Below are 27,414 nucleotides of genomic sequence, written 5' to 3'. Positions count from 1 at the left end.
CGAGACACCCAAGGTTGGTAATTACTCAACCCCCTCCCCTTTTGGATTTTTTTTTTACTTCTTTTCTCCATGTGCTTGCTCCCTTCATTTTACCAGCTGTACTTGTATGCTACTTGCCTTATGTGCCCCAACCTAATGCGCTCAGCGTTAGGTGATATGCTTGTTTGGAGTAATAATGCCTGCGAGGACATAGAGCTAGACCAGGCCAGCTTACTCCAAATGAGAGCACTGTTGTCGGACGTATATGTACATGCAAGCACCTCAAGTCGCGCGCTCCATGCTATGTAGACACTTTGACATGCACTTGGGAAGCGCTGAGAAAGTGCATGCATGCATGCATGAGGATATACGTGTTGGTTGGTCTGTTTGTGTCTATGGAGATATCTCAGTCCCTTCATCTCGCAGGGCAAGATGTCCAATAAGAGGATTGGTATCGACCATTTGCCTATCTTCACACGCCGGCTTGGGACGCCTGGTGTCCTGTGTCGACCCAAGAGCCGATTTATGTTTTTTCGGGCATTTCGATTCGACTGTCGTCATTAGCCTGTAGCTCTGTGCGTCCTCATCCATTCTGACCACTGTTGCCTATGTGTTGCAAGCATCTCGCCATCTCTACAATCTTTGGTCGCAGGGCCGACTTGAGTCATGCTAATTGAAGTGGCATGTATTTATAGCCACAATGACTACAATGGCCTCAATAGTGTCATGTACTTGGTGCCCTGCTAGTAGGCCTCAAAGAACAATGAGCCTAGTGCAGCACTAGGGCTTATGCCGTATCGCACTATCTAGAAGGACCTGGTTTAGGAGTGCGCTAGTGGCTCAAGCCCTGTTCTGGTTTCCTTCCATTTTCCCTAAACATATTACGTTGGCTTTAAGACGGACTAGGGGAAAAAAGACACGATTTTTGCTTGCGTCTCGCCCTGTTTCTCGCCGGATTTTGTTCTTGGGGGCAGAGGCGTGTATTAAGTAGTGGATGTTTTCACAGCGGAGGGTTTATACGTGAAGAAAGGGGGTCGCTTTCCCCCCTTTTTTTTTTTTTCTTTTTTCTTTTTTTTTTTTCGTTTAGCCAGTGTTCGTCTGCTGTTTTCCTTGGAGATTTGGAGAAAAGAGTTTGTTTTCAATAATGTGTGAATTGCGCTTGCACTGCCTGTTATGTGCTGTTGTTGGGACGAGAAGAAGAAAAAGGGGAGGTCTTATTTTTCTAGGTGAGACTTGCTTAGGCCCTCCTGCTTCTATGCTTCTGGCCAATCAGCTTGCGTTGGATGCATCTCACAGCACAAAACATCACGGCGTGGTAGCATTTTCCAGTGTACACAATATTTCCTGCCGTCTGCATCAATACGAGAAGTTCCATGATGTGTCCAGCTCCCCAATGTCGCTTGCACTGTTACTAGCTGCTTGTGTGGGAGTGTCTTTTTTTTTTTTTTTTTTTCTTTTTCTCGCTCACTCTTCTCTCTTACTGGAACTTTGTCTCTAACAACAAAAGTATTTGTCTTGCATTCAGCTACCATATAATATCAAACAACACGTCATGTTTTTCTCCTCCAGCGTCCCTCTTCACATCCTTTTGCATCCCTTTGATAGGTGCTTCTGCTACCTGCTGCATATGGCCAAGTTGATGTGTATGTTTTTGGAGCAAGGGGTGGGGTTGTTGTGTGGATGTGTGGATGTGAAGGGCGGCACCAATCTCAGCCCTCGGTTGCATTAGCGGATTAGCGGCTTCGTTCCGGGCACATCCCGCCTTTCCGGGGCGGGGGGTTGCAGGTGATGGCTGAGATTTTCTTTTTCGGATTTTCCTTCATCCAACTTGCTGTGAATGTCTCCCTCCATCTCACATATCCATGTTACAGCCCCTTTCCCCCGGGCGCACCTTCACTCACAACACACACACATACATACAGGAAAGAATAGGTTCTCAAGTGTCCCACAGCTTCCGTGCATTTCCGACATCTTGCGTCTTCAAGCCTCAAAGCCTCAACCCCACAAGGCTCGCGTCCCATTAGGCGGTGGTGTTTTGCTGGGTGTGTGTGTGTATGCATGCTTGGAGCAGACCCTAGCCTACCCTTGACTGACTGTTTTCGAGACTCACCGCCGGGCAGCCACAGAACGCTGGCTATTTGTCTGACATTGGAAGCCAGACTATTTGCGTGCTTGCCCTTCCATGCTTACGTTCATCTGCAAGTTGTTTGTCTGGCCAGGTCATGGCGATGCAGGAAAAATGGGGGGGGGGGGGGGTTTAAATTGCAGCTCGGCTAGACACCAGCACGATATATCTCTGCCATGGCTTTGGTCCCTATTCCAGCTGCATGTCGTGATTGGACTAATTTGCAGCCTGTTTTTGCTTTCTCACCATCAGGCAGGCATCGCGCTATCAGGCAGGCACATCTTGTGCACAGCACATGCGTCTAGACCTAAATAAATGTCCCAACATTCCTGTACAACGTCAACAAGTTCTTTCCAGAGAAAAACCTCTTTGGCTGTGCATAACTAGGTAGATAAGCTGCTTGACTCACCACACGGCTGACCTCAGTGTAAGCTAGACAAAACAGTTCCCCAACAGATAAGCAAAGTGCTCTAGCATGTTCTAAAAAATTTAGCCAAAGGAGAAGGCACAAACGACAGACAGAAGCAGAAACTACCGAGTCATTTCTGGTATTGGCCTACGAAAGCAAAAGGGCAGTTTCTTTATCTGTGAGGACATGTATGCATGTGGATAACGTAAAATGCAATTACTTATTGGTCGCACTAACGTACTTTGCATTGTTTCAACTGGGGAATCCTAACTGTCTGATCCGGCCATTCACTCTAGTTTGCTGTATTTCGCATAGGGGAAGGCGCAGGCGGCTCTTGCTCCTCCCATCAACGCGAACGGACCGAGCCGAGCAGGCAATAGAAGTCATAAATTAGCGGAGTGTAGGTACTTCATGCTGCTCCCGGCAGCTTTGAACTGGGAAACCTCGCTGTTCTAAAGCTTTGGTTTGTTGCTCTTCTTGACCACAAAGCCATGCCGTGGCGCGTGAAGGTGAATAGTCGCGTTCGAGGTAGCTACCTCGATAGTCACTTCTTTAGGGCTCAGTGCGACAAGCCTCCCCGTGTCCACATGCTGCATCCCATAATCGGATGGCCGGAGATCCACGATGTCGCCAACCCGAAGGTCCGATAGCTCGTCACTCACGACGCTAGACTTGTCGTGGAACAGCGACTTGGTAATTATCTCGTATGCTTGGTCTCCAGAAACAGTTTCTGGCTTTTGGCCCTGCTTCTTGGCAGCCGATATGATCTTTTGGAACCGCGCAGTCCATGCATGTATCTTCGGGAACTCTGATGCCGAGAACGACGTCTTGGGGAGAGCACCAGGAATACCCATGATCCAGTAAAACGGCCATATGGCGTTGATATCAGCTATAGTCGGCTCCTTGGTGCCAAGGACCCAGTCACGGCCGTCGCTGAGAATGGTCGTCTCTAGAAGTGTCATTGACTCACGCATCTCTGCCAAAGCAGAAGGCCGGGCTCGTTTAATGGTCTCGGGGGAATATTTTCCATTGAATAAAGATGAACGGTCCTTCCACCACTGACCCGACTTCATGACAGGTAGATCCAGGGGCAGCAACGCTGCAGCCTGCCCAAAAACACCGGAGTCGATGGTGAATCGCTGCAAGAGAATCTCCAAGGCCTTGTGCTCAGGAGTGGTAGCATTGCTGAGCCGAGGTTTCTCTGGGTAAAGCTCTTCTAGTTTCTCGATGATAAGACGCGTATCTACGTAAACATCACGGCCAATGGACAGTAAGGGTATGCGGCGATGCTGGATTCCAAGACTGTTAAGGTCAGGGCGAGGTAGCATCGCAGGTTGCAGCTAAAGACGAGGCATCGGTTTTAGTGGATGGTTTCAAGACACCGACTTTGGGCTAGTAAATATCAGACTCATCTGATTACTCGATGGTTACTACTTACACATTGCGAATAAGGAATACCACGGAGCGTCAGATACCAAACCACCCTCTGGGCGTAAGGCGAGAAACTGTAATGAAAAAGAACGATTCTAGGCGGCGGACTGGTCATCGTGGTTGTAGAGATGGAACATAGTGTCCCGGTTGATGATACAGTTGGGAATTCCAACAATACTTAAGTTTGCGCAATAGTTTCTCCAAATCATCGCCAGGTTACTAGGTCCCATCTAAGCCGAAATGCGGGGACTGGCTGGCTCTGGCAAATCAGCGAATTGATCTAACCTCGGTTTGTAAGCCGCGTTTCGTATTGACTCCTTATCCGTTTCCGTGCTTGTTTGACCGCGTTCTTTGTTTTTTTTTCCCTTTCTTCTAGGGGAGGCTAAGGAAACCCATCCTCCTGTTCTTGGTAAATTCTGCGAGTTTGTAAGGCTTAATACCATGTTCCCGACTTTTAGGCTTGAAAAAGGAGCCTTCATCCTCTTCGTCTTCCCACTCCCACATTAGGCTTTGCTCGTACCTCTCTTTTTAAGTTACCCGGTCTTGTGGGTGTTTATACGACGAGGAGCCTAGCCAAAATTGAAGAAAACCGACTAGGTCTTACCCTGGCCTTGGGCCATTTGTTTCGACATCTGATTGCTGCATCGCCCGGCTTGCGTTGGCCATCGATAGGAAAAGACTAGCGAGTCATCGGGGGAAAAGAGAAACACCATTAGTTCATCTGGGATAATGCCTTTTTTTTTTTAATCTCGTGGTTATACAGCCCCAAATCATCGCTGGCAAATACTGGTAGGTGCAAATTTACAACTCCGACACTTACGTCACCTTCCTAGATGTCACCGTTTCTGCAGCTCCCCGCCTTCCTGGTTTGAAATAACAAATCTCTCAACCTTTTAAAAGCCCTGGTGAATAGACAGTGTGTTCCTGCGACTCACACTGTACCTGGGATTTTAGAGCACTGTGTCAAGGTCACCAGAGACTGACTAGCCAATCAAGCCTCATACAGGCTGGCCTTCGTCCTAATACCATGCCTGGAACAGAGCAGGATCGGCTGGCTGTTCCTCAATGGCCTTAACAGGATCACCTACTGCGAAAAAGTGTGCATGCCCTGCAAGACTTAGATTTAGCGATCCACAACACCTGCCAGGATACGGCTTTATAGGGGTAAGACAGAAGTCATGGTGTGCATATTTGAGCTTAAACGTCATGTGAGTTTGAATACTGAAGGGCGTTCGGAGATGATGTGCATAACGTGGAATTTTGATCTATATTCTGGCCACTTGCTCTAGGCTAGCATCCCCGTAGCCCTTGTGCCAGCTCACAAGCTAAGCATTATTCACAACTCCACGCCCGCCATACTACGATTCCTTCTAGCAACCACAGACTGGGGCCTCGCATCGTATGATGATGAACTATTAATGTCCTCTCAGGCCCAAGACCATCGGCTGCATAGGGGGTTTTTCCCAAGGCTCATTACGGCAGGCGTGGGAGTTGGTAATGTTGTGGTCATCTTCATGTGCATTTGCTCGAAGAGATATAGACAGTAAATATCAGAGATCTAATTCTAGCTTACAGCTAGCTATCCCAGGTGCGCTGTAGGAAGCTACAGCAACGGGGAGTAGAAGAAAAGACGGTGAACTTGGAAATGACAAAGGTGTCTAGGCCAGATAATATGGTTGGTGCCGGATTAGCTTCTTTGGCGCCTTGTATCATCGTCTAGAAGCCCCATTGCTTTCGACACTGCTAGGCTCATTCGTCCTCGCTGTCCGCCATAAGGGCTCGAAGGATAACACGGCCCTCTTCCCGATCCTCGTCCTTGTAAATACTAAGTCCGTGGACTCTGAGGAAGAAGTACTCCTTTTTCCAATGCTTCTTGAGCCACTGCTTTTCTTCTGTTGTCAGAGGGGGTACCGAATATTTCTGCGCTCTGCTAGCGCACAGTCGTTCCCATTTCTTGCGCTCTTCATCAGGCCATCGGATATTGATCAAGTATAATCCGTCTGGCTTCAAAGGCGAAGGGCCAACCTTGGGCCCTATAGGAGGATCTGCCACCTTGATCTGAAATAGGGGCTCGTTTGCCTTAAAATATGCAACGGGCCTGTCTTGTTTATCAATAAGCATGCCGCTGGCACCTGGAATGCTACGATCGGCCGTAAACCCAAAATCATTGATAATCGGGCATCCAATGATATTGCAAAGAGCGGAAGGAATGTGAAGAACATTACGAAGCCGGATGGTAGTATGGTTGGCCGGGTCCTGGCTTCCGGGTGTACGTTGCACCGGCAAAATAACCGATCCAATTCCCACAACAGGCGTGGTAATGTTCTGCATTGAATGGCCAACCACAGAGTTGAAAGGGGTGTAGTCATCGCAAAACCAAGATCGATCTTTGGCAGCACTAAAAACAAATCAGATAATGTTCAGCTATCATCGATTCAGAATGTGGCTTTCGCCCGTCGACAAATAGATGATACTTACTGGGCATTGGAACCGGTAGACCAAACCCACGAAGGACATGGGAGAGCTTCAGACATTATGGGCAGTCTGTTTATGTAGATTTTTGGGCGGGAATTGAGTAAAGGCCGTGCTTTGAAAAAAAATATTATCCCGCAAGTAAAGGAAACAAGGTCGCACCTCTCACAGTATAGAATGCAACTAGGAGCTAACCTCAGGCTATATGTATTTGGGAGATCCGGTGCAATACAGAGAAGTAGCTCAAGTTTCATGAAAGTATTTATTTAATGGTGAAAGGGGACCAATAAAGATTTCAACTTTGCGGGGAAGTCAGCAGTACGTACCTGTGCTGATTATGTAATATTTGGTGTCCGACGACGCTAATGCAAGCGGCGATAAGCAAAACGGACGACAGTAGCAGAAACAACTACTCATCCCATGTATATCTTTCCTCGGCATCTTCCCCATACGCTCCCTGGGGTCCCACTCGCCTCTCGTCGACTATCTGAGCGCCAAGACGGCCATGCGCTAGTCTACCCTGAGCAAGATAGGCCGCCATCTCCTCCTCTCGGCAAATGCCCAATTCATTAGATGGGTGGAATGGTGCTAGACCAGTTTATGGCGACAGAGAGCCGGTCGGCTATCCGAGTTCTTTTGTTATGTACGGATGGCCTACCAGAGTTTTTTCTATACAAACCTATGGAGCCTTGCATGCTTGTCTTCCATTTTCACTGGGCCATGAAAGCCGAAGGGCACCAAGCTCGATATCACAGACGAGTGTAACTACAAGCCCCTCAGGCCCCTCTGTATAGGGCCGTGAAGTAAGAAGAACGTGCAGTCAAATGCATCTTTAGATTTACAATAGCGGACGCGATTTAGAAGACACGCTCCCGATGCCTTCAATACCATGCTAATTTATCATACATGTAACCCAAAGGTAGAGTAGATCCCCAAGATGCATGCGATAACCGTCACATGTGTTTATAGCCCTGCTGTCCAGCATACCAAGTTGAAATAAAGAAATCATGTGCTGCCCAAGGAAGTATAATGGGCTTTTTGGCCTAGCGACGAGCCAAATGCACGCTTATCTCTCGGTGCTTTCTAGCATTCATCGTGAGAATGGCGCAGAAGTTGCATCTGTGTAACATGATATTACTTGGTAATTAAGCTTAAGTTATCAATAGCCAGATGGATTGCCAAGTTTTTTTCCATTACCATACCATATATGTAGGAGCCTAGCGGTATAGATTGCATAAACGTCATACAGAGGCTATCGGCTGTTGATATTTTCTCCTTGATGTTTACATCCATCATTTGCGACCAAATCCATCGTACCAGAAGCTTCAATCAATTACACCGCATCTAGCTCATCTACTCGTATTGGCTTATGGCCATCTTTTCCACGCTGGTTCCCAACAACAGTATGAAGACGCTTTAGAAAATACCGCTGCCGCGTAGGACGAAAATATTGTCACTCTTGAATCAGCAATCAACCAAGAAGTGCTCTCTGAAAGAGAGATACAATCCTATCAGAGCTTATCGTTAGAAGTCTGCATTCAGAGATTAGATTCTGTTATGATCGAGTAGGTTAGTGTTGCACTAGACAATCACAGGGTTTGGATTACCAGTTCGAGTATTTTCTTGACAAAAGTTTCATGTATCTCAACGTCAGTAATGGAGAACGCGACCTGGCGCACCTCAAACCAGCTGGAGAACCCTTGATTCAAGACTCTGTGACTCCAAATAGCATCTACTCCCACAGATACGGGATAGCAGCTAGGCCTAGCCTATCAGTATACTTGCCGTGTACAGCAAACTCAATTTTCCCTTCAGGCAAACATGGTTATTATTCATCATCCGCCATCGACCAGTGGCAAGTGCCTCCATTTCTCCCGCAAATGAGCGGCCGTAGCCCACGTATTATATGTAAGCCCCGTTTCGCTCTGCAGGTTGCGCTTGTGTCATTTCCAAACAGCATTTGCCTGTAGCTGATGTTCCAGGTGAGTCCTAGCCATCCATAGAATTTACACATCATATTTCAATCTAGCGAATAATTTATAGCCATTAGCAATTTGATGCCAGAAACCCCATGGCTGTGCCTCATGTGACGGGGCTATAGCCCAAGTACTGGATATCCTTCCAGTTCCGGGAGTTATTAGCCACAAGCGAGCCACGTACATCTCTATCCACCCGCCTGGTTAATGCTGAATAGTTGGATTCCACGCACCAACTGCCAGGATCAGGGTGAAGCTTGGAAAGGGCTCCGAGAGACACGGCGGGTGCAACTTTATCCAAAGCCCTACGTTTTACCGCAATGCTGTGTCCAGTGTTTACGTCAATCTGGGATCCCTCCCGAGAGGAAGAAGCCAATACGTGCCTTGAAGAGCAATTTAATAGGGCGTTTATCGGCATATGAATCCGGGCTATGGTTGCTCTGTCACACCACCCTGCCCCCAAGAGTAACGTGTGTATAAATAGATAGACGGCCGTTTCCAGGACCAACATAGCCTGAGATTGACAGGCTTGGGCGGGATTTTTCAAGAACAATGTCTCGGTCTTGATAAATCGGCATTGCTCGGTTCAAGTACAGTGTGAAGTGAGTGCCAGTGACGCCGTAGACAGACCAGCCTGGCCGCTAAATTAATAGCTATCAACATGCTTTCTTTCCCTCCACCCCTAGCCTGCCATTGTCAAAGTTAAATTTAGGGGGCCGAGCCCTATTCTATTGCTTAACAAAGGATATAAGTCCACAATGTAGTAAGCGGGGTATCCTAATTGTTCAAGTGAAGGCTCTAAGTTTAGGGGCTTTGTTGAGCTGGCTCTAGCAGAGCTTCAGGGGCTAGCCTGTAAACCCAGTATCGTGCTAGCATAGCACTAAGCGAGAGGATATTGGGTAAATCACGCACGAGCCCCTCATGTACTACTTCCAATTAACATCAGCAAATCAAGGCCGCAAGTTGAATTCAACTGGGCTTCAAAAGGAAAATCCCATCTTGAGAGCCCGCGCCGGCTAACAGCTGTGCATCCATCCAGCCATTACGTACCTGTCATCAGCTTCTCGCTAGCTATCACACTAGCCTTTTGACTCTGCGCGTGGCACTCCCTCTCCCTTTTCCTTGCATGTCCAAGGAGAAATAGCCCAGCCTGGAACCTTCATCCCTGAATGGCCCATATCACGGAGGTACGTGATCAAAATCCAAGACCTTGTTCCTGTCAAGCTAAACCAGGCCACACTCGCCAAATACCAGAAAAGCAAAAAGGCCATGGATTTATCTCCGGGGGGGGGGGGTTTCTTCCCCTTGGCCAAGGCCAGGGCCAGGGCAGAGCAGAGCCAGAGCAGGGCCGGAGCCAGCAAGCCTAAAAAGCAACTTGGCTCATGCACGTTTATGCATTTTAATCACCCACGCGACGGGGCACTGAGGACCAGAAGAGCGGCATAAATGGAAGGGGAGGAAATAGGATGGGATGGGACGGATCACAGGACCACCCACCGTATATCTGCCACTTGCTAAGTGCTGCTCATCCCATTTCGTAGTCACACAATATCGTTCGTGCTGTGGAAATATAGAACATAGAAACACACTGTGGCACCCATTTCATCTAGCTACACCCGAGCCCTCATAGCAAGCGAACAAGGTCGATGGATAGATCAAGATCAGGGCTTGAGATATGCGAAGACAACTAAGACACATGTCACAAGCCCAAGCCCAAGCCTAAGCCTAAGCTCAAGCGGAACAGCTATGTAGAAATTCTTGACAAGGACAAATGGCGTTTTGATGTCTAGAAGTTAAGTTAGTCAAGGCTTTAAGCCCTTCCAGCTGTCTTGCATGCGCAGACTCCCCCCTGGCCCTGGATCCCAATCCAGATTTTTGGTGGCTATTAAGCTGTCTTTTATTGTGACCTACCCTTCATCTCGGACAACTCCTGATTCCATGGAAACTCTTTAGATTATTTTCTTGTTTTTTTTTTTTAGCTTCCAAGGGCCAGGAATCCCATTGCGTCCATTTCCGCGTGCGCATCAAGGGGCAAGGAGGACGACGACGCTCCGGCTTTGACTTGGCTCAAGGTAGCTTCACCTCGATGAAAGACAAAAAACATAACAAGGGGGTGGGGGGGGGGGGGGGGCGGCACAAGGAAAAGCCGGCGCTTGCTTGTGTCTGTACGAGCTGCACTATAATACAAACAATAGGGTTGCTTCACTATTACAGGCTGTCAGGTAAGGCTAGGGCCGCGTTGATTGATGGCAGACAGACGAGAAGCACACAGTATGTTCCAGGGACAATGCGCACATTGGCCATTGATCGTCAGGCCATGTGCCGCTACTGATTACACCACAAAGGGCGAGAGCGAGACTGAATGTACTCACAGTCTTCTGTGCTTCTTCAGCCAGCTCCTGGCTAACGTCATTTGTCTCTCCCCATGAGTCTGTGTCTCTCTCCCGCGACTCCCCGCGGCTCATAATAGCACACAAGAAGCAGCACAAAGAGCGGCACAGGCAGCGGAAGCAGTACAGGATAGGACAGGTGCACAAAGCGCAGGACGGGCACGACCAGTTGTAAACATTGATTCGCCGTAGGACAGACGCGGGCTGCCGTTTAACTTGTGTGTTTGCATGGCAATATGCATATTTGTGTGACTGAATGCATGTAAGGGTGGGTTGAGATAAGTTGTTTCTGGTTTATCTGTGCGTTATTGTTTTTGTCAAGTAGCAGCCATCTGTTCGGAGAAGAGAGGAAGCTCGTCTTGTCTCGCTCACACTTTCTACGTCCAGTTCATCAGGATGCAGTCCGCGCCAACTTGTTTTTTCGCGTTATTCCATAACGCAACAACCCTAATCATCGTAAGGGTCTGCACGGTCTCACAGCGACACAGTGCCCTAGATGCACCGTGCGCACCACCCCAAGCCATACTGCTGTGGGCCACTGTGCTCTTTTTGGCCATCAATTTTTTTCCTTTTCTCTCGCCCGCCCCCTTCTCCCTCGATTATTTTTTCTCAACGTCATACATCAGACCGGTGACGTCGTGTCTTCTTTGCTTCTCTCTTACTTCTCTTTTTTCTTCTGATCTTTTGATTCTCCTGCAAATACCCCAACGCAAAAGCCGCCCCAAGACCGACTTTAAGCACCGAAAAAAAGCCTACATTCAATTTTACTAAATACTAAATAAAGTACCGCCATTGCTGCTGTCTCTTCAGTGACTCGAGCCCACAAATCGAACGAGGCTGCCGTACTGTGCCGAAGCCGTCAGCTGCAAAGCTCGCGATCCCCCCCCCCCCATCGAAACCGAAGCTGTCTGTTACAACTGCACGAGGTTTGCGTTTCTGTCTTAGCATCCCTTTATTTCATTCTTTCTCAATAGCCAACCGCTGCACATCCACTCTTTTTTATATCTTTATTGCTCGCACGCGCTCTTACACAATCGCTCTATTTGCGCCATACATAATCTTTATTGTTTGCAGCCTTCCTCGTCCTTGCGCACCCATAATACTCTGGCTGTCGTTAAGGCGTCTTCATCCTCGTACAGACTTCGATTTCAGTCTCTTGTTAGTTCTTAGCTCCAGGCCCGATTAGCAATATTTTTTTTCTATTTGCACTACGTTGCCTGTGTCCCTTGCAATACATCCCCCCAAAGCACTCAAACAGGCCGGTCAACTCGCTTGCGCCATTGGTTGCTGTGTCGCTTTTGGGCTGTATTGATTGGACTTTTTTTCTTTTTCTTTTTTTCCTACCTTATCCATTACGTCGTTTATTTGACTACATTTCTGCCGTGTGTGCATTTTTCTCCCTTCTCTTTTTCTCTTCATTCTGGCGCCGAGAGCTTAGAATTAGGCCCCCCCTAACCTAGTCACATATTGTCATATTGTTGATCTACTGGCAACGCAACCTAGACCAACGCCTTTTTTATCGAGCTCTTTTCCGATCTTGTGACACAGCATTTTCGCAGTTCTTTCTAGCTTTGTCACCCATTGCGTCTCTGCATTCCATTCGAAAAAAAAAGAAACCTGCCACCCATCTTTTCATGATATCAGCACAATGACGTCGACTATAGATTGTAAGGGTTTGCCATCCACTCGCTCCCATCACAGCGTCTTACCCACTGCTAAAACCTCCTTCTTCTAATCCCTATCCACTACTTCCGCCATCCTATGCCTCCTAGATCCAGCCCCATGTAAACTAATCTGTGATTGCAGCTTCCTCCGACTCTTTGAACCGTCGTGCCTCAGATGCTATTCCTATTAAGCAAGAAGGCGGCAGACCAATCAATGAAGCACTAAAGAATGAACTTAATCCTTTTGAAAAATCGTTTAGCGGTGGTGGTACTGCACCTACAAACGGCGCTCAAACTCCCGGCGCTGCTACCAAATTACCATCTGTAAGCGCTCTCGCCTCTCCTTCGGCCGGTCTTGGTAATGGCAGTCCATTTGGCTGGAACAATTCGCTTAAGAGCGGCCCTCTAAGCCCTGCCCTTCTGACCGGCCCACTGGCTAACTCTGGCGCTACTGACTACTTCGTTGAGCGTGGGTTTAACGAGTCCTCACTGCGAACTGGCTTGACACCTGGACCCGGAGGTGCTGGTGCGGCTATGTTCCCTCCAAGCCCAAATACTTCCGCGCTGTTCTCTTCCTTTGCTGCTGGCGCATCAACGCCCACTACCGCTGATTTCCACCGCACTGCCCTTAGCGCGGCCACAAAGCAGCGCGAGCAACAGCAAAAAATGCACATGGCTGTGACGTCAGAGCCTAGGGATGCAAATGGTGCAACTGTTGCTCCGTCTACCGATAAAGGTGATATGAAGCCGCCAGCTTCAAATCTGAACAACGACCCCCATGCCAACGATGCCGTTAACGGCCTCTTCATGCTTGCCCAAGGTCGCAATGTTCCCCCATCAGGAAGCCAATTTCCTATGACTTCGCAGTCACAGCCTCAAAGCAACTCAAATATGGCCATGGCTCACCCTCCAATGACCGTATCTAATACCCGACCTCCTGCTACTAACGCTCCTGCCCCCAATTCTGGCTCTGCTCCCCAGGCCGCACCGGCTTCGGGCCCTGTCAGCATTTCACAGATGGCTGCTTCTGCACCAGCACCCTCTGCGCCTGCCATTCCCGTAGCACCCAAACCGCTGCCAGACGCGCCCCAACACACTTCTCCAGACCTGAGAAATTCCAAAATCTCGATGGTTGGTAAGGGCAAGCGCGGGCCAGCTCCTACAAAGCCTGGTGCTGTGAACGGGAAACGTAAAAATGATTCGCCACCTGCGCCTATCAACAAAAAGACAAAGAATGCCTCGTCACAAGCGTCGGATGATGATGACGAGGAGGTTGGTGAAGATGGCAAGAAGATGACGGATGATGAGAAGCGCAAAAACTTCCTTGAACGAAACCGGTATGTCGTTATGAAAAAAAACACTAGTCTTCCTGCTTGGATTTCCAACTAAACATGAGACGCTGACATTTTTTTTTTCTAGAATTGCTGCCCTAAAGTGTCGCCAGCGCAAGAAACAATGGCTCACGGAGCTCCAGAGCCGCGTTGACAGCCTGACCAATGAAAACGACGACTTGAATCTCCAGATTGGCCGGCTGCGGACTGAGATGGTTAACCTCAAAACGCTTTTGCTTGCACACAAAGACTGCCCTGTCACTATGGAACAAGTGGTTCGTGGACAGTATCCTACCGATACTAGCGACAACTTCAACGCTCAAATGAACCCTTATCCGGCTGGTGGCGTGCCTAACGGTGTGCAGGGCCAGCCCCGTCGCATGACAACCGGCCAACCGATTCTTAACGGACAAAACTCAGGCCGAGGCTTTCAGTGAATAGCCACCAAGGCTCATTGCAGTCGCATAAAGGCTAGTGTATACTAAATGGGTGCGTGTGCCTGAAGTTTGTGCTGTAAAAGCACGCGCCTTTGCATGCTGCGCTGTTCTGCTCTTTGCAAACAGCCAGGACTGACCGAGGGGCGCTTCTTATCTATAGTGGCGCTTCTCTGGAGAATATATGATCACGATCGGCAAGGTATTACAAAAGAAATGGATGGTGGTATCATTTAAAACTGAGGGAATCTTGGCACTTTATCAAGTCTAGGCCCTGAGGATTGGTCTGTAGCGTTTGTTCGTTTGGTTTTTCGTTTGGCTGTTTTGTTGTTCCGTTTTGTCCTTTTCTCCGTCCTTTGCGACCTTGTTGTTTTGCTATACTCACCATATTCATTATAATGCAATACGCTGCTTGTTCCTACGTGGCTACTCCTCCTGGCCGGAGTTTGGGGTGTTTGTAGATATTTAAAGCTGTTTTGCTGGCTAACTTGAACTGCCTTCTGGGTTATGGGGCGACGAGATTTATATACCAAGCGAAGAGAACTGTTTTGGAGCAAGTGGGGCCAATATAAATTTATATGTAGATGAAAAAAAAGGCTGGAGGTGACTAATGCGTCGTTTGATCTTGGTGACCCCAGTTGACGTTGAATATACTCAAATCGAATCAAATCAAATGGAGGCGACTGATGCACTATAATTAAAGTCGTGATACTTGGGATAGTGGAAAGCTGGTACTTGTGGAATGATGACTAAGCTTTAATGGGCCCGACCCGCCAAAATGAGCCAAAAACGCCCCCTGCTTAGGCTACTGTTTTGGGGCTAGTGCATAGACTTCTTGTTTACAAGGCTCTGTTAACTAAGCTTCAATGCTTGGATTTTGGCAGGAAAAACGGTAGCCACCCCCCTCGCTTTCAAACTTCCCCCAAACACCATCGCCACCGTGGATGACTATCACGACACACGATAACACTAAATACGTCTTAAATCCAGCATCACGACGCGCATTTTCTCCTGCTGAATTATTTAACCCTTTTTGCATTCAATTATTCCCGCGATTTTCACGCGCCAGGTCACTGCGTAATCTTGTTATCTACGTGAGCGGATACCAGTCTTTCTTTTTCCTCTCTTTATCTATTTCTCTTCTTTGACGGGTCAGAAATTTCCTCACTGCCGCCGTTCGCCCTTGATCTGCCCCGGTTTTCTCTCGCATTTTTTTTTATTGCGTCTGTTGAATTCAAGGGAAACTCTGAACTTCTTTCTTGGGCCCTGAGAACCTTGTCGCACTCAGTCGCAAAAGTGGGAGGGCCATATATCGAAGCCGAAATATCGACGGTCCTTCGCGTCGGATCCTTTGCCTTTCCTACTTTCCTCTCGTCCATGTCGCCGGAAGGTTGCCATCCATGACGACAGTCATACAACACCACCAAACTCTGCAAGTCCTTAGCATGAGCAGTCAGCCGCAGCGCCGGTACAGCAAGCGCCTTGCTGGTGAGTCTTTTCTCGAAAAATTGCGGCCTTTGTCTAAACCCCGTGTCTTTCACTCTTTTTTTTCTTTTTATATTTCCGTCACCGTATGTTGCAAACTAACAATGCGGCCGTTTATTACTGCAGCCACGTCGTACGATGAACAAGATGGCGACTTTGTCTTTACACGCGCTTCAAAGCGAACCAAGACAAACAACGAAGAGACTCCCATCGCCCCACCAAAAAAGACATCACGAGGTCGTCCACCTAAAGAAAAGCCGACGACCATTCCGGAATATGAACATGAAGCTCTGGCACCTAGCTCCGCAAAACCTGCACCGACACGCAAGACGTCTCGACGAAAACCCGCCACTTTCGACGGCCAAGACCAGGACGAGTTCGCCCAACTCATTTTGCCGAAGCGCACGCGACGGTCGACACGTGTGTCAACGGCCGTTCCTGACGAACAGCCGCAAGAACACCAGAGACAAGATGACGTACCACAGCCACCACCACCGCGACAACAAAAAGCATCGAGAAAGAAACAGAATGGCACATCAAAATCGCGGCAGCCGCAATCACCAGCGCAAGAGCCTATCATGGAAGAGCCCATGACTCTTGTATCAACAACACCGAGGCAGAACGGCGAAGAGTCAATACACGACATCTCACCAGTAGTACCAGCCGGTGCTAAGATTGCGCTCCCTCTAAGTGACACACCCATCATCAACAGAAACAAGGAAATGCGCAAAAAGGGCGGCGGCCGGAGGCGAAGCAGCCTTGGCATGAGAGGGCGAAGAGCAAGTTCCTTGACGTCAATGGGCCACACCGCACTACCACATAAAGAAGTCACGGAAGCCGAGTTTTACAAGCACATCGAAGCAGAAGGTCTTCCCGAACCGCACAGGATGAAGCAACTTCTCACATGGTGTGGCGAGCGAGCATTATCAGCAAAACCTCCACTGGGCTCATCACATTCTAATGCAATTCTTGGGGGTAGGCTCTCCCCGACGTGGATTATTCTTAACATATGCTAACAACTTCTACCTTGTAGCCCGGGCCATCCAAGATCAACTCTTGAAAGACTTCCAGAGCAAGTCGGAATTTTCAGATTGGTTCAGCAGAGAAGAAGTGCCTTCACCACCAGTAGTGCTTCAACCAAACCCGCGTAATATTGAGCATGAAGAAAAGATTGCTATTTTGGAAGCCAAAGTTTCACGGTAAGTTGGCCGCTACAAACTTGATCATGGAAAACATCATCACTAACGCTAGCCATGTTTTTAGGTTGCGAGAACTTAAAAAAACCTGGCAAGCATTACGAAAATCGCCCCAAGAAATAATATCACCCATGAATGAACCGTCGACCCAGGACTCACAAAATGATGCTGAGCTTCTGGAAGCTTCTGATAAGCGCATTCTTGATGCTGTCAGCAGTCCGGGCGCAGTATCGGCGTTGGCAATACGGCAAAAGACGCTTGATCGATTACGAAATATACAGTCAACACTAGAGATGAAGGTCGATCTGTTGGCTGATGGAGCTCACAAGCTTGAGCAACGAGTCACCACTGCTGGCCGTGAAGCAGATCGAGTCTTGAGCCTCAGCTCAAACCGACTCAAAGACCGGGAGAAGCGCGAGAAGGCACTGACTGGCACTAAAGACATGCCTGTCATGGAGGTACTCCGGAGCTTAGGCCGGATCTTGCCACAGGGCGGTTGATGGGTCTACAGCTGACTACACACAAAACTTGCGGTTGTCTCTTCTCATGGCCATGTTTCTAATACGCCGATCTTTATGACTTTTACTGACTCTTCTTTATATCTTCTTCTCGACATGTTGTCTGTCTTAACTCCTATCTTTTCTTACCCTTTCTTACTCTTTTTTTTCTTTTTTCTTATTCTTGGATTACTTTTCCTTTCTTTCTCTATCAACTTTGGAATACCCCCTTTCTTTCGTTCTGGTCTGTTTGCTTGCTATTTTCTCGCCACGTTTTTCTTCACTTGTGATATCTTTTTTTGTTCCTGGTTGTATATACATTTGTTTGGAGGCTGATGGAAATGGAATTCCGCCATGTCTTGGTTTTCATTCAACTTTTTCATGTGAGGCATTTCTCTTTTTTGGACTTGGGACTTTTTTTTTTCATTCTTGCCCATGTGGCTATCTGGTGGTCTGTTGAAAACTTCATCCCCCCATGATGCCCTTTGAAATTCTTTTCCTTTTTCATTTGTGTAGTCCATTTATTGTGGATAGGATATGGTGAGGTGTGGTATTTTGTTGTCATCGCCTGTCCTGTGACGGCTTTGCTGTGGTGGATGAATAAGAAAAGGGGTGAGAGGGGAGACATTCAGAACTTCTTGACAGGATCGTGATGATGGCTTAAGATACAATACGGGTACCTGTTGCTGAATTTAGTGACCCATCTTGGTCTGCTCTTGGTATATCTCCGGTACAGGTTCCTTACAAGAAGATACTGGTTTTACTTGGAGGAGCACTGGAAAATAGATGATGAACATGATTGCCTGCAGCTTTACAAGCCCAATACAGTCTGAGGCGGGACGATGCCTCCCCCTCATTCGCATTCTACCATATTAGGTTCAATTGATTAATCGATGTGTCCTTCGTTCAAGTATTCTTACAAAAAAGATAAAAAATCTCATACGCTTACCTGCGCATGGGCTGACTCTCGCTACTGTGCTATATTTCATCTTCATCCACCTTCTAGCACCTTACTAGTTCTTCTTTCCTGTTTTGGTCTCTTCTAAGGTCGGCATGAAAGCCATGCCCTCGCCAGCCTGGCCATCGGTGGCCGACCGGCTTTTAACATGCTCGCGTAGTAGTAGGAGCACCTCGCTCTCCTTCCAGCGGGATGGAACGGGCCGATAGGCTGGGCGAAATGTCCCAACAGTCTGGGCCCATTCGCCAGTGCCCGGCTCGCGTTTCCACTCGTCCTTGAGTGATGCGTCGTCGGCAGGAGGTGCATCGGGCTGTGTCGCCCAGTAGTAGATGTCCCAGTCGTTCTCGTCCATGAATTTATCGTATGCCTCAAGCTGTGCGCGCGTCATGGTTGGCAGATAGGCGGCGGCAAATGTCGACAGGAGAAGATCAGATTCGAGGATGCCGCGCTTGCGAGATTGGTCTGAAGAGTTGATAAAGAATGGTTAGTATTCGGAAATGTCATGGCTACGTGGAACGTCCTGTTCTTTTTTCTTTTCTCTTTTCTTTTCCCTCTTCTTGCACTATATGGCATGTGGACGGCCATGTAGCTGGATAAGGAAGTCCCCGAAGGCTTACAGCGCAGGCGAGCACGCATAGTATCGTCGCTTTCGCCCGATCGTTGAAGCGGCTCAATCTTGAGCGTGATTCCCTCAAGCTCTCCGACGTCAAGTTCGCGATGAGCCGTGTCGTCAGCTCTCAAAGCAGCAGTGGTAGCAAGGCTACGAGAAGGGACGAAGGCCCTCGCCGTAGCAATGAGAGACCGATGGGCAAAAATTCGGCGAGATGTAGAGTAGATGAGATTGGCCATGGTGGAAGGTTGATTTATTCTAGGTGTAGTGGAAAACCTGGGATTTCTGGGTTGTTTCAAAGATCAATCACTATATAATGGCTCTGACTCTGGAGGATAACGTTAAGTTATTTTTTACGGGCCCTAGCTTCTTCCTCTGACGTTAGTCACGACAGAAAAAAACAGGCTTGCGCTAGAGAAGGCTACGTCCACGAGATAGAATAAATGGTAGAGGACTAGTCTAATAAGTACACACCCCTCAAAGGGGGACAAATAGAACAGTGTTGTGGGATGAGGGCTACATGCTTGATATTGCACCCCTACGTCACATAGCATACTGTTTGCACACCCATCCCATTACACCTAGTATACACAAGACACAATTCATCACCACACATGCTCTGGAGCTTGGCTGTATTCGTGCAAAAAGAATATCTTGCGCTTTAATCTACTATCGTCACTTATTAAGCCGCGGAGCGTTGACTCTGCCATGTAAATCGCCCTATGTATACAAGCTTCTCTATGTGCAAAAGGGCTTGGTAGGGACCGGGAGGATGGCTGTCTAGAGAGACAGGGCGTTGTTAAATGAGATGCTTCGACCTGTAGAGTTGCAAATATGTTAGCGTCTGTATACCAAGCATGCAATAGAAGAGTCTCTTTGCGAACTAACCGGAAGTAGGCCCGGAGATACAGAATCTGCCATGCCCAGAGACCGACCAGTAGCCAGGTAGTGGTAACTCCAAACCACTTGACACGGTTATTTGTGCTCTCATTAGTATCGCGGAGCTTCTGTTCACGGCTGCGCAGATACTCCATTTCCTCAACAGTTTCAGCGATCATTTCTTCCATGCGACGCAGGTCGGCTTCGACGGGCTTGAGCTTCTCGGTAGCCTGAATGGCAGCCCAGTCCTTGGCATCGGCGCCGATATCGATATCGAGCTCAACTGACCGGGTGGGGTTGTTTATAGACTGGCCTGTGATGATTGCACGTGCGGTTAGCTTGTGCTTGGGAAGCCTGGGTCACATACTGCATGTGAAAACAATATGCTTCATTCTATGGTTGTGACTACTAGACTTACCAGTGAGCGTGTTCATGAAGCAGATATCGAGAGCGGCGTCAGCATGAGAAGTGAAGACCACACGTTGCTCGCCGGCAATGTCCTTGGGACGACCGAATTCGTTGCCCACCTCATCACGGATCTAGACTGCATGTTAGCATATGCTTTCCTCCAGATGGCGCTATACTGTCCGTTATAGCAGACGGAGCAGCAACTAATGAATACTGCAACACAAGTAAATTTATAAAAGCAGGAGCAAGATACGGATTTACGTACGTGCATGTTGACAGACATGCCGTCGCCTTTTTTGCCGCCAACAATGGCCGTCACTACCACAAGCTGTTCCTTTGTAACAAAGTTGCGAATGCAGCGCTCCTTTGTCTGATGTGTCTGGGTTGCAACAAGATCGAACTTCAGGGCAGATGCCGAAGAAGATAGCGCAAGCAGACTGCAGGCATAGTAAAGAAGGCTCGATAATCTAGCCATGATGATTCGAGACTTTGGAGGCTGGCGGTTGTAGGGGGGGGTGGCGGCTCGTTTCGAGGAAGGAGGTTTACTAGTCGTCGGCTTTGAAGGGGGGATAGCACCAGTGCTTGGGTCGGCGATTGACTCGTGGCTTTCAAAAAAAAAAAAAAAAGAACACTCTCGATGTTGATGTATTTCTCCTGTTACTGACTTAATGGGTCGCGCTTGGCTACAGCTATCCCAAAAGGCCAAGTTCGTCCTTAGCTGTTCGAACGCCTCACGACAAGATTGACGCCACATATGCATGTGGCGGTAGCTGGACACTAGCCGGCTAAACAGCGGCAAGGTGAAGCCTTGCGTGCTCAAAGTAAATGGCTTGTGCTTGTCCAGAAGCCACGGTTTAGCGCGATCCTTCCAGGCTCCGCCCAAGGGACTTGATTTTTTCTTTGCCCTCGCTTATACAGAGGGATACCAGCGAGTACATGGCTGGGTAGTGGAACAGCCGGCTAGGGTGCTCAATTGGGTGCAACTACGTTTGGCCACCCCCATTTTTCATGTACCCGTATGTACCGCATGTATCAGAATGTACTAATATGTACTAGTATGTACCAGTGCGGAGACGTGCGGAGACTTTGAGGCGACGTGTTGAGCCACTCCCCCCTGGCTCTTGTCATACTGGGCTAACAAAAGGGAGAAGAGAGGGACTCCGTTAGTAGAAAAACAAGCAGGAAAATTCTTGAAGAATTGATTGGTCATGCAGGCAGACTAAGTGGGTCATGTTGGCGGTATGAGTAGCGTGGTAGCTTTAGTCAAGCAAATATAGAGACGAGAAGACGAGGAGGGGAGAAAACCTTGGCTCCAAAACCAAAACCTTTTACCTCGCGTTCACACTTGTCTCGTCAATCCACCCTCCCTCCCTCCTCCACCCACACTCCCATTCCCAGTCTCACCACTGCAGACACCCTCCAGGTCCCCGTCCCAAAGGCCGATTTGACACGCCCCAAACTCAACTCCATCTACAATATTCCATGTTCATGTTCACGTTGACTTGACTATCGTCATCTTCAAGGCAGTTTTGATACCAAGCTACCATCGGTCGCCTTGAGACTTTTTTTCCTGCTTTATTCACCACTACTAGCCTTTAGGCGTCGGTGTCGCCTCGTACGTGGTCTTTTTTTTTTTTTAATACTGAGCCACCTCGATTTTGTCGACGCCCTGCCCAACCAGCACCAAAATCAGCGCCCACCTTTACTAGCTACCCACTTACCAACAAGTTCACCCACTCCTCTACCGTGTTGCTCTCAATAACGCGTCATATTTCACCACTATCCATCACTTCATTTGATAAAACGGCCTTTTTGGGTTTCTTTTTTTTTCTTTCTTGCTTCGCCTTCGGTACGCGCGCACTTGGCCATAATTTTTTCTCGTTTGATACTTTCGTGTCGCGAAGCAACTTTTATTCTCGCCTGTTTTGCTCTGTTTCTTCTCCACCTTCGTTCCAAAGCACACCGCCACCGCCGTGATTAATCGCTCGCTCGCGACTGAAAAAAAAAAAAGTCTACCTCTATTTTGCCTTGATTCCATACCTGAATACTGGTGTGTCGTGTGCTTCTATATATACTACACGTCTTTCGTTTCATCCCCACAACAAGCCAAGTCCCCTCCGAACTGCGCGTCTTCTCGCGACAAAACCACGATGTCCTACCCTGGCTTCCCTGGCTCAAATGGAACCCGGAGAAGCTACCAAGGGCATGGCAGCCCGGCCAACAAGCAGTCACCCGCCCCGCAGCATGTATCTTCATACTCGCCGTACCAATCGCAACAGCCCCAGCAAGGTGGCTACCAGCACCAGATGTTCAACTCTTTAGCTACCGCTGTGCCGGGCCCGAGTCATAGACCAACACCTACTCATGCGCCTAACGTTGGTGGCGTTGGCCCACGACCGCGGCCTCCTCCTCGTTCGCAGATAACCAACTCACCCTTAGTCCACCCCGCACAAACCATGGGAAGTCAAAACCTTGGCGGGGCATACATGACCGGCCAGTCGCTGCATCAGCAACACTTGGGGCAGCAAGGACTCGGCCAGCAAAGCCTAAACCAGCAAAGCCTATCGCAAACTCTGGGCCAACAGAGTCTCGGCCAACAAGGATTGGGGCAGCAAGCTTTAGGCCAGCCTTCGCTCAGCCATCACTCTCTCTCGCAGCAGTCCTTGTCTCATCAACCCATGAGCCAGTCCGTTCAGCATGACTCTCTTCTATCCCACCAAACTCACGGCGGCCACCAGTCACACCAAGGCCACCAATCCCTTGCTTCACAGCACCAACCTGCTCATCAGTCGCAGCAAATGCACTCCCAGCAGATGCATCCCCAGCATCAGATGCACCAGATGTCTAGCGCTCGCCAGTTGTCTCATACCGGGCATACTGCCCATCAACAGGCTCATCCTAGTCCTCTATCACACGGAACCCATCAAACCCAACAATCTCAACAATCCTTGACCAGCCAGCATAGCACTTCTAGTCACCAGAATCACCCATCTCAAGCGATCCAACCGTCTCAATCACAATCACAATCGCACCATCCCCAGATGCAACAAGTCCAGGCTCATGCAAAGGCCCAGGCCCAAGCCCAAGCAGCAGCGCAAGCCCAGCAGCAGGCTCAACAACAGCAGCAGCAACAGCAGCAGCAGCAGCAAGCGCAGGCACAGGCACAAGCCCATGCAAAGGCCCAAGCTGCAGCCCAGGCACAAGCTGCAGCCCAGGCTCAAGCCCAGGCTCAAGCAGCAGCGCAAGCTCAAGCAGCAGCGCAAGCTCAGCAACAGGCTCAGCAACAGGCTCAACAACAGCAACAACAGCAGCAACAACAACAGGCTCAACAACAGCAGCAACAACAGCAGCAACAGCAGCAGGCTCAGCAGCAACAACAGCAGCAGCAGCAGCAGCAACAGCAGCAACAACAACAACAACAGCAGCAGCATCAAGTACAACAATCACAACAAAAGGCGCAACAGGTCCAACAGCACCAATCCCAACCCCATCAGCAGCAGCAGCAGCAACAACCTCAGTCTTCCCATCATCATACCCCTGTCATCCCCCCTGCTCAACCACACGTAAAGCCCAAGAGAGACTCCGTTTCTCAGACACATACTAGTGGTACTGATGAGGCTGAAGCACAGCTAATTGCTGAGAGTGCCGATACTAGTGCCGCTGGGGGGGAAGGGGCAGAAAAGAGCGAAGAGGTTGCACCCTATGCTCCACCCGAACCACTTGGGCCACTCATGTCTCCACCCCCAGAAGGAGGCAGCTATCCTACGCTCGAGGCTGTTCACAAAAGTGTATTGGCCTATTGTACGTCGGTTGGGTACGCCATTGTGATTGGGCGGTCGAAAAAAACGGTGCCTGGGCTCAAAAAGGTCTTGTTTGTTTGTGATAGAGCCGGAAAACCCCCCACGCGTGTTGCTGCCGAGCAGCGCAAGCGTAAAACTACATCACGGAAGTGTGATTGCCCTTTTGGCTTCTTTGCCATTGAGCAACGAACTCAGTGGACAATCCGCTACCGTCCTGACCGCCAACATTTGCAACACAACCATCCCCCCAGTGAAAGCCCATCCAATCACCCTGCAGCTCGCAAGCTTGATAGCAAAATGGTAGCGGCTGTCAAAGCCCTTAAAGAAAGCGGTAGGTTATCCCATTGTGATATGTTCTCAGCTTGAAACTAGCCAACTGACTCGACTTTACCTAGGTGTCGGTGTTACTCAAACACTAGAGATTCTGCATTCTGACAACCCCAATGTTCCGCTATTGCCGCGTGACATCTATAACGCACGTGCAGCGATCGCTCGAAACCCTGAAGCTGTAGCTACGGGGCTAGCAGAAAATCGTGCTGCCATTTATAGCAAGCCAAGTATATCCACCGAGGACCGCCTCAAGGCAGAACTTCGAATGCAGCTAGCCGAGGCCAAGGAGGAGCTGGAAACTCTTAAGGTCGAAAGCCAAAAGGAGATTGAGTCACTCAAGAACACGCTGAAAGAAAAAGAAAAGATGATTTCCAAGTTTGAGATGTTCATCGATCTTTGCAATCACCGCGTCACAGTCCGCCTTGAAGACGACCCCCCAGCCCAGCCAGGGAGAAGCTCAGACAAATAGCCCTCGGCACTCTTGCGGTATGGGCTCGTCCTCTGTTGACTAACGCACCATTCTCTCTCTTTTTTTTCGCTTATATCGTTTTTGGATACATCACCCATTGCCTCATCAATGCTGTGCTTTTTGATGAGGTTTTCTCTATCTCGTCTCTTTCCCGTTTTGTAATCCCCTTTGTTGTTCCGGCATATTTTTATGCCAAAAAACTTGGTGCAGCGTCGTTCTATTTCCTTGTTTCTGTGTTTCTATGAAATTCTTGTTTTTCTTTTGGCTGGAGGAATTGTGAAAGGGCTCTTGTATATGATGGAGGGTTTACTAGGTTTGGAAAGAGGTATGCGTATATGTGCGTGTTGGGCGTGGTGTCTGTCTTGTCTGATGATGATGTACATGGCTGTTGCCGTGCTTTTTTGGTTTGGCTTGGTTGGAATGGAAACATGTAGTTCTTTTGTTCTTCTCGAGTTGCTCTTTTTTCACATGTCTCTTTTGCTCTCTTTGTCACTTAATGTGTGTTGGATTGACTATTTATGTTGGTAGTCGTGCTTCTCTATTCCCAGGCTTTTGGTTTTCTTTTTCGTTGCCTAGTTTCTTGTTTAGTATGGGTCTACTATAACGTACTCTGTTCTTTTTGCTGCCTAGTATGACGACGCTTGGTTTCTAGCTAGTGTTTGTTAGTTTTGCTAATGTTTGATTTGACAGATGCCTCAGTTCCAATGACATCGTGATATCAACGTTTCTAGAAGGACAGGGTCACATAGAAAAAGCTAGATATCACACACCCACGGCCATCGCACACCCCCTGAGGCGTGCGTGGGCTTTGCAAACCTTACTGCTTTTAAAAGGGAGCCAGCCGCCCCTCTTTTAGGAAAGGTTTGCTCTTTTTATCTAGCTCAGCCAAGATGAAGAAAAGTAGAATGCCGAGAAGTGAGAGACACGCCCCCCAGCACCCTGTGGAACTCTTGTAGTGATGCACATTGTTTCCTTGGGGAGTGTAGATAGACTGCATTGGTGTTTGCGAAACTTTTGCGGGTATTTTTTTTTTTTTTTAATGTGATAGCTGTCTAAGATTGCCGTCCTGTTCCTTGCGATGATTTATTGAGGTCAGCTATTATTTCACAGCAATTTGTCAAGTAATGTGCTTGCTGATCTCAACCCATTGCAAGATTTGGGCAGTCATCGTCTCTTGATTGGAGGCCCAAGACGTAGTGGCTTTTGCATTTAGGGTTTGGGTGTGGGTATATGACTAAGCCACAGCAAACCAAGCCAGGCCCAAGAAGGGAGTGTTGCAATAAAGCAAGGAGAGACTTCAACAAGGCCGGCTATCAAGGATTTATGTATTAGACGTTAAATATATTCAAGTTCAAGGATTTATGTACAGCACATTGGTATATTATATTCCTGCTCGTTGAGTAAGTAGGTGGAAACGCTCAACTGTGGAGAAAAGTGCATGTTTACTTATTGGGCTACGAACAAAATCCCACAGGGTGTGTAGAAAACAACGTTGTCTTCTGGCTGTATGTCAAGGGAAGGGAAGGGGTGGGGGGGTATGGCACGTACGTATTGAGCTGATATTTAGTAAGACGTCGGCTGTCCGTCAGTTAAGTCGGAAACAAAGGCGGCTAGATATACAGCAGCGCACATACGTACACATGCGCGTTATGCTGTATTGTATTGCAGCACAGCACAGGTAACAGGTGTGAATTGTTGGGGCGTGCGAGGAATTAGAGAGACAAGTTGTTGTGTGCTGTGCCTGGTTTTGTTAAACCCGCTCTCGCTTGGGGTTGGTGCGAGTGAGAATGTGATGAGATGAGGAGACAAGCCTGGATTAGCATGGGCGTGTCCCAGACATGCGGCTAGCTCATTACTTGGGGATATGGAGCATGTAGCATATAGTTGTGCAGTATGTAGTATGTGGGTTTGGGTTGGTACATGTGCATGTAGCACTGACAAACAAGATTGCCTCAGAGTCAAGTGAAGTGGTACTCGGATTCAAGGGGGTGAAGTAGAAAGGTAAGTCAGGCCAGACTCAGACCAGGGTATAGGACAGAAAAGGGATGGGGGGAGGGGAGTGGAGGAGGAGAAAGGAAGGGGAGAGGAGAGGGCTTATATCGTGATAGAGAAGAAAGACATGTATTGAAAGAGCGGTCTCAATGCATCTAGTAGGCCTCTAGAGATCAGGGGGAAGGGGCTTGTGTTGAGAACATGGCCCACTTATCATGAGAGGGACTTGAAGCTGGTAGATAGAGTGAGGCTGTAGAGATTTTGGGAGTGAAAAGGGACGAGATACTAAGCCAAGGTCTTTGTGCCGCTGATGGCAGCTAGAGAAGACTCGATCTCAAGAGAAAAAGACAGTAAGAAGGTATAATTTGCTGTGGAAATTGGAATTGGACCAAATGCAACAGAATGGCTTGAATACCACCACCGCAACCTTCTGACTGCAATTAAGGACCCATTAGAGGCCCCGCTTTTTCTCTTTTGGCCCCTCCAAGCTTCAGTCAGTCAAGCTCCAGGAAGGTGATTTGCTGGCGTGGCCAGCACTTGACTTTGAAAGGTGGGCTGGGCTTAAATGCGTGGCCAGTC

At 48.6% G+C, this 27,414-nt stretch overlaps 7 protein-coding genes across 7 annotated transcripts; 3 read left to right on the top strand and 4 right to left on the bottom strand.

Moving 5' to 3' along the window:
* Positions 1-2,965: 2,965 nt before the first annotated feature.
* On the bottom strand, positions 2,966-3,841 carry HOO65_080315 (glutathione S-transferase; the record flags this gene model as incomplete). Its single annotated transcript, XM_071001534.1, has 1 exon — positions 2,966-3,841. The coding sequence occupies one exon, from the start codon at positions 3,839-3,841 to the stop codon at positions 2,966-2,968; it is 876 nt and encodes a 291-aa protein (XP_070856545.1).
* Positions 3,842-5,693: 1,852 nt separating this feature from the next.
* HOO65_080314 (uncharacterized protein) lies at positions 5,694-6,478 on the bottom strand (the record flags this gene model as incomplete). Its single annotated transcript, XM_071004378.1, has 2 exons — positions 5,694-6,342; positions 6,423-6,478. 2 exons carry the CDS (start codon positions 6,476-6,478, stop codon positions 5,694-5,696), a joined length of 705 nt encoding a protein of 234 aa, XP_070856544.1.
* A 5,952-nt stretch (positions 6,479-12,430) lies between these two features.
* On the top strand, positions 12,431-14,214 carry HOO65_080313 (uncharacterized protein; the record flags this gene model as incomplete). The annotated part of the gene is made up of 3 exons (XM_071004230.1): positions 12,431-12,449; positions 12,589-13,783; positions 13,866-14,214. 3 exons carry the CDS (start codon positions 12,431-12,433, stop codon positions 14,212-14,214), a joined length of 1,563 nt encoding a protein of 520 aa, XP_070856543.1.
* A 1,586-nt stretch (positions 14,215-15,800) lies between these two features.
* Positions 15,801-17,392, top strand: HOO65_080312 (Kinetochore protein mis13; the record flags this gene model as incomplete). The annotated part of the gene is made up of 3 exons (XM_071004248.1): positions 15,801-16,671; positions 16,730-16,895; positions 16,960-17,392. 3 exons carry the CDS (start codon positions 15,801-15,803, stop codon positions 17,390-17,392), a joined length of 1,470 nt encoding a protein of 489 aa, XP_070856542.1.
* A 1,010-nt stretch (positions 17,393-18,402) lies between these two features.
* Positions 18,403-19,196, bottom strand: HOO65_080311 (DUF339-domain-containing protein; the record flags this gene model as incomplete). Its single annotated transcript, XM_071004376.1, has 2 exons — positions 18,403-18,809; positions 18,965-19,196. 2 exons carry the CDS (start codon positions 19,194-19,196, stop codon positions 18,403-18,405), a joined length of 639 nt encoding a protein of 212 aa, XP_070856541.1.
* A 560-nt stretch (positions 19,197-19,756) lies between these two features.
* On the bottom strand, positions 19,757-20,719 carry HOO65_080310 (Endoplasmic reticulum vesicle protein 25; the record flags this gene model as incomplete). Its single annotated transcript, XM_071004355.1, has 4 exons — positions 19,757-19,775; positions 19,846-20,149; positions 20,255-20,375; positions 20,510-20,719. 4 exons carry the CDS (start codon positions 20,717-20,719, stop codon positions 19,757-19,759), a joined length of 654 nt encoding a protein of 217 aa, XP_070856540.1.
* Positions 20,720-22,394: 1,675 nt separating this feature from the next.
* Positions 22,395-24,843, top strand: HOO65_080309 (cell cycle control protein; the record flags this gene model as incomplete). The annotated part of the gene is made up of 2 exons (XM_071004166.1): positions 22,395-24,375; positions 24,440-24,843. The coding sequence occupies 2 exons, from the start codon at positions 22,395-22,397 to the stop codon at positions 24,841-24,843; spliced, it is 2,385 nt and encodes a 794-aa protein (XP_070856539.1).
* Between the last annotated feature and the right edge of the window lie 2,571 nt (positions 24,844-27,414).

This window comes from Ceratocystis lukuohia, assembly GCF_044167205.1.
Source record: "Ceratocystis lukuohia strain C4212 chromosome Unknown Supercontig8_pilon, whole genome shotgun sequence".
Lineage (NCBI taxonomy): Eukaryota > Fungi > Ascomycota > Sordariomycetes > Microascales > Ceratocystidaceae > Ceratocystis > Ceratocystis lukuohia.
The sequence above is the reverse complement of the archived record's forward strand: the minus strand, read 5'-3'. Positions and strand labels throughout refer to the sequence as shown.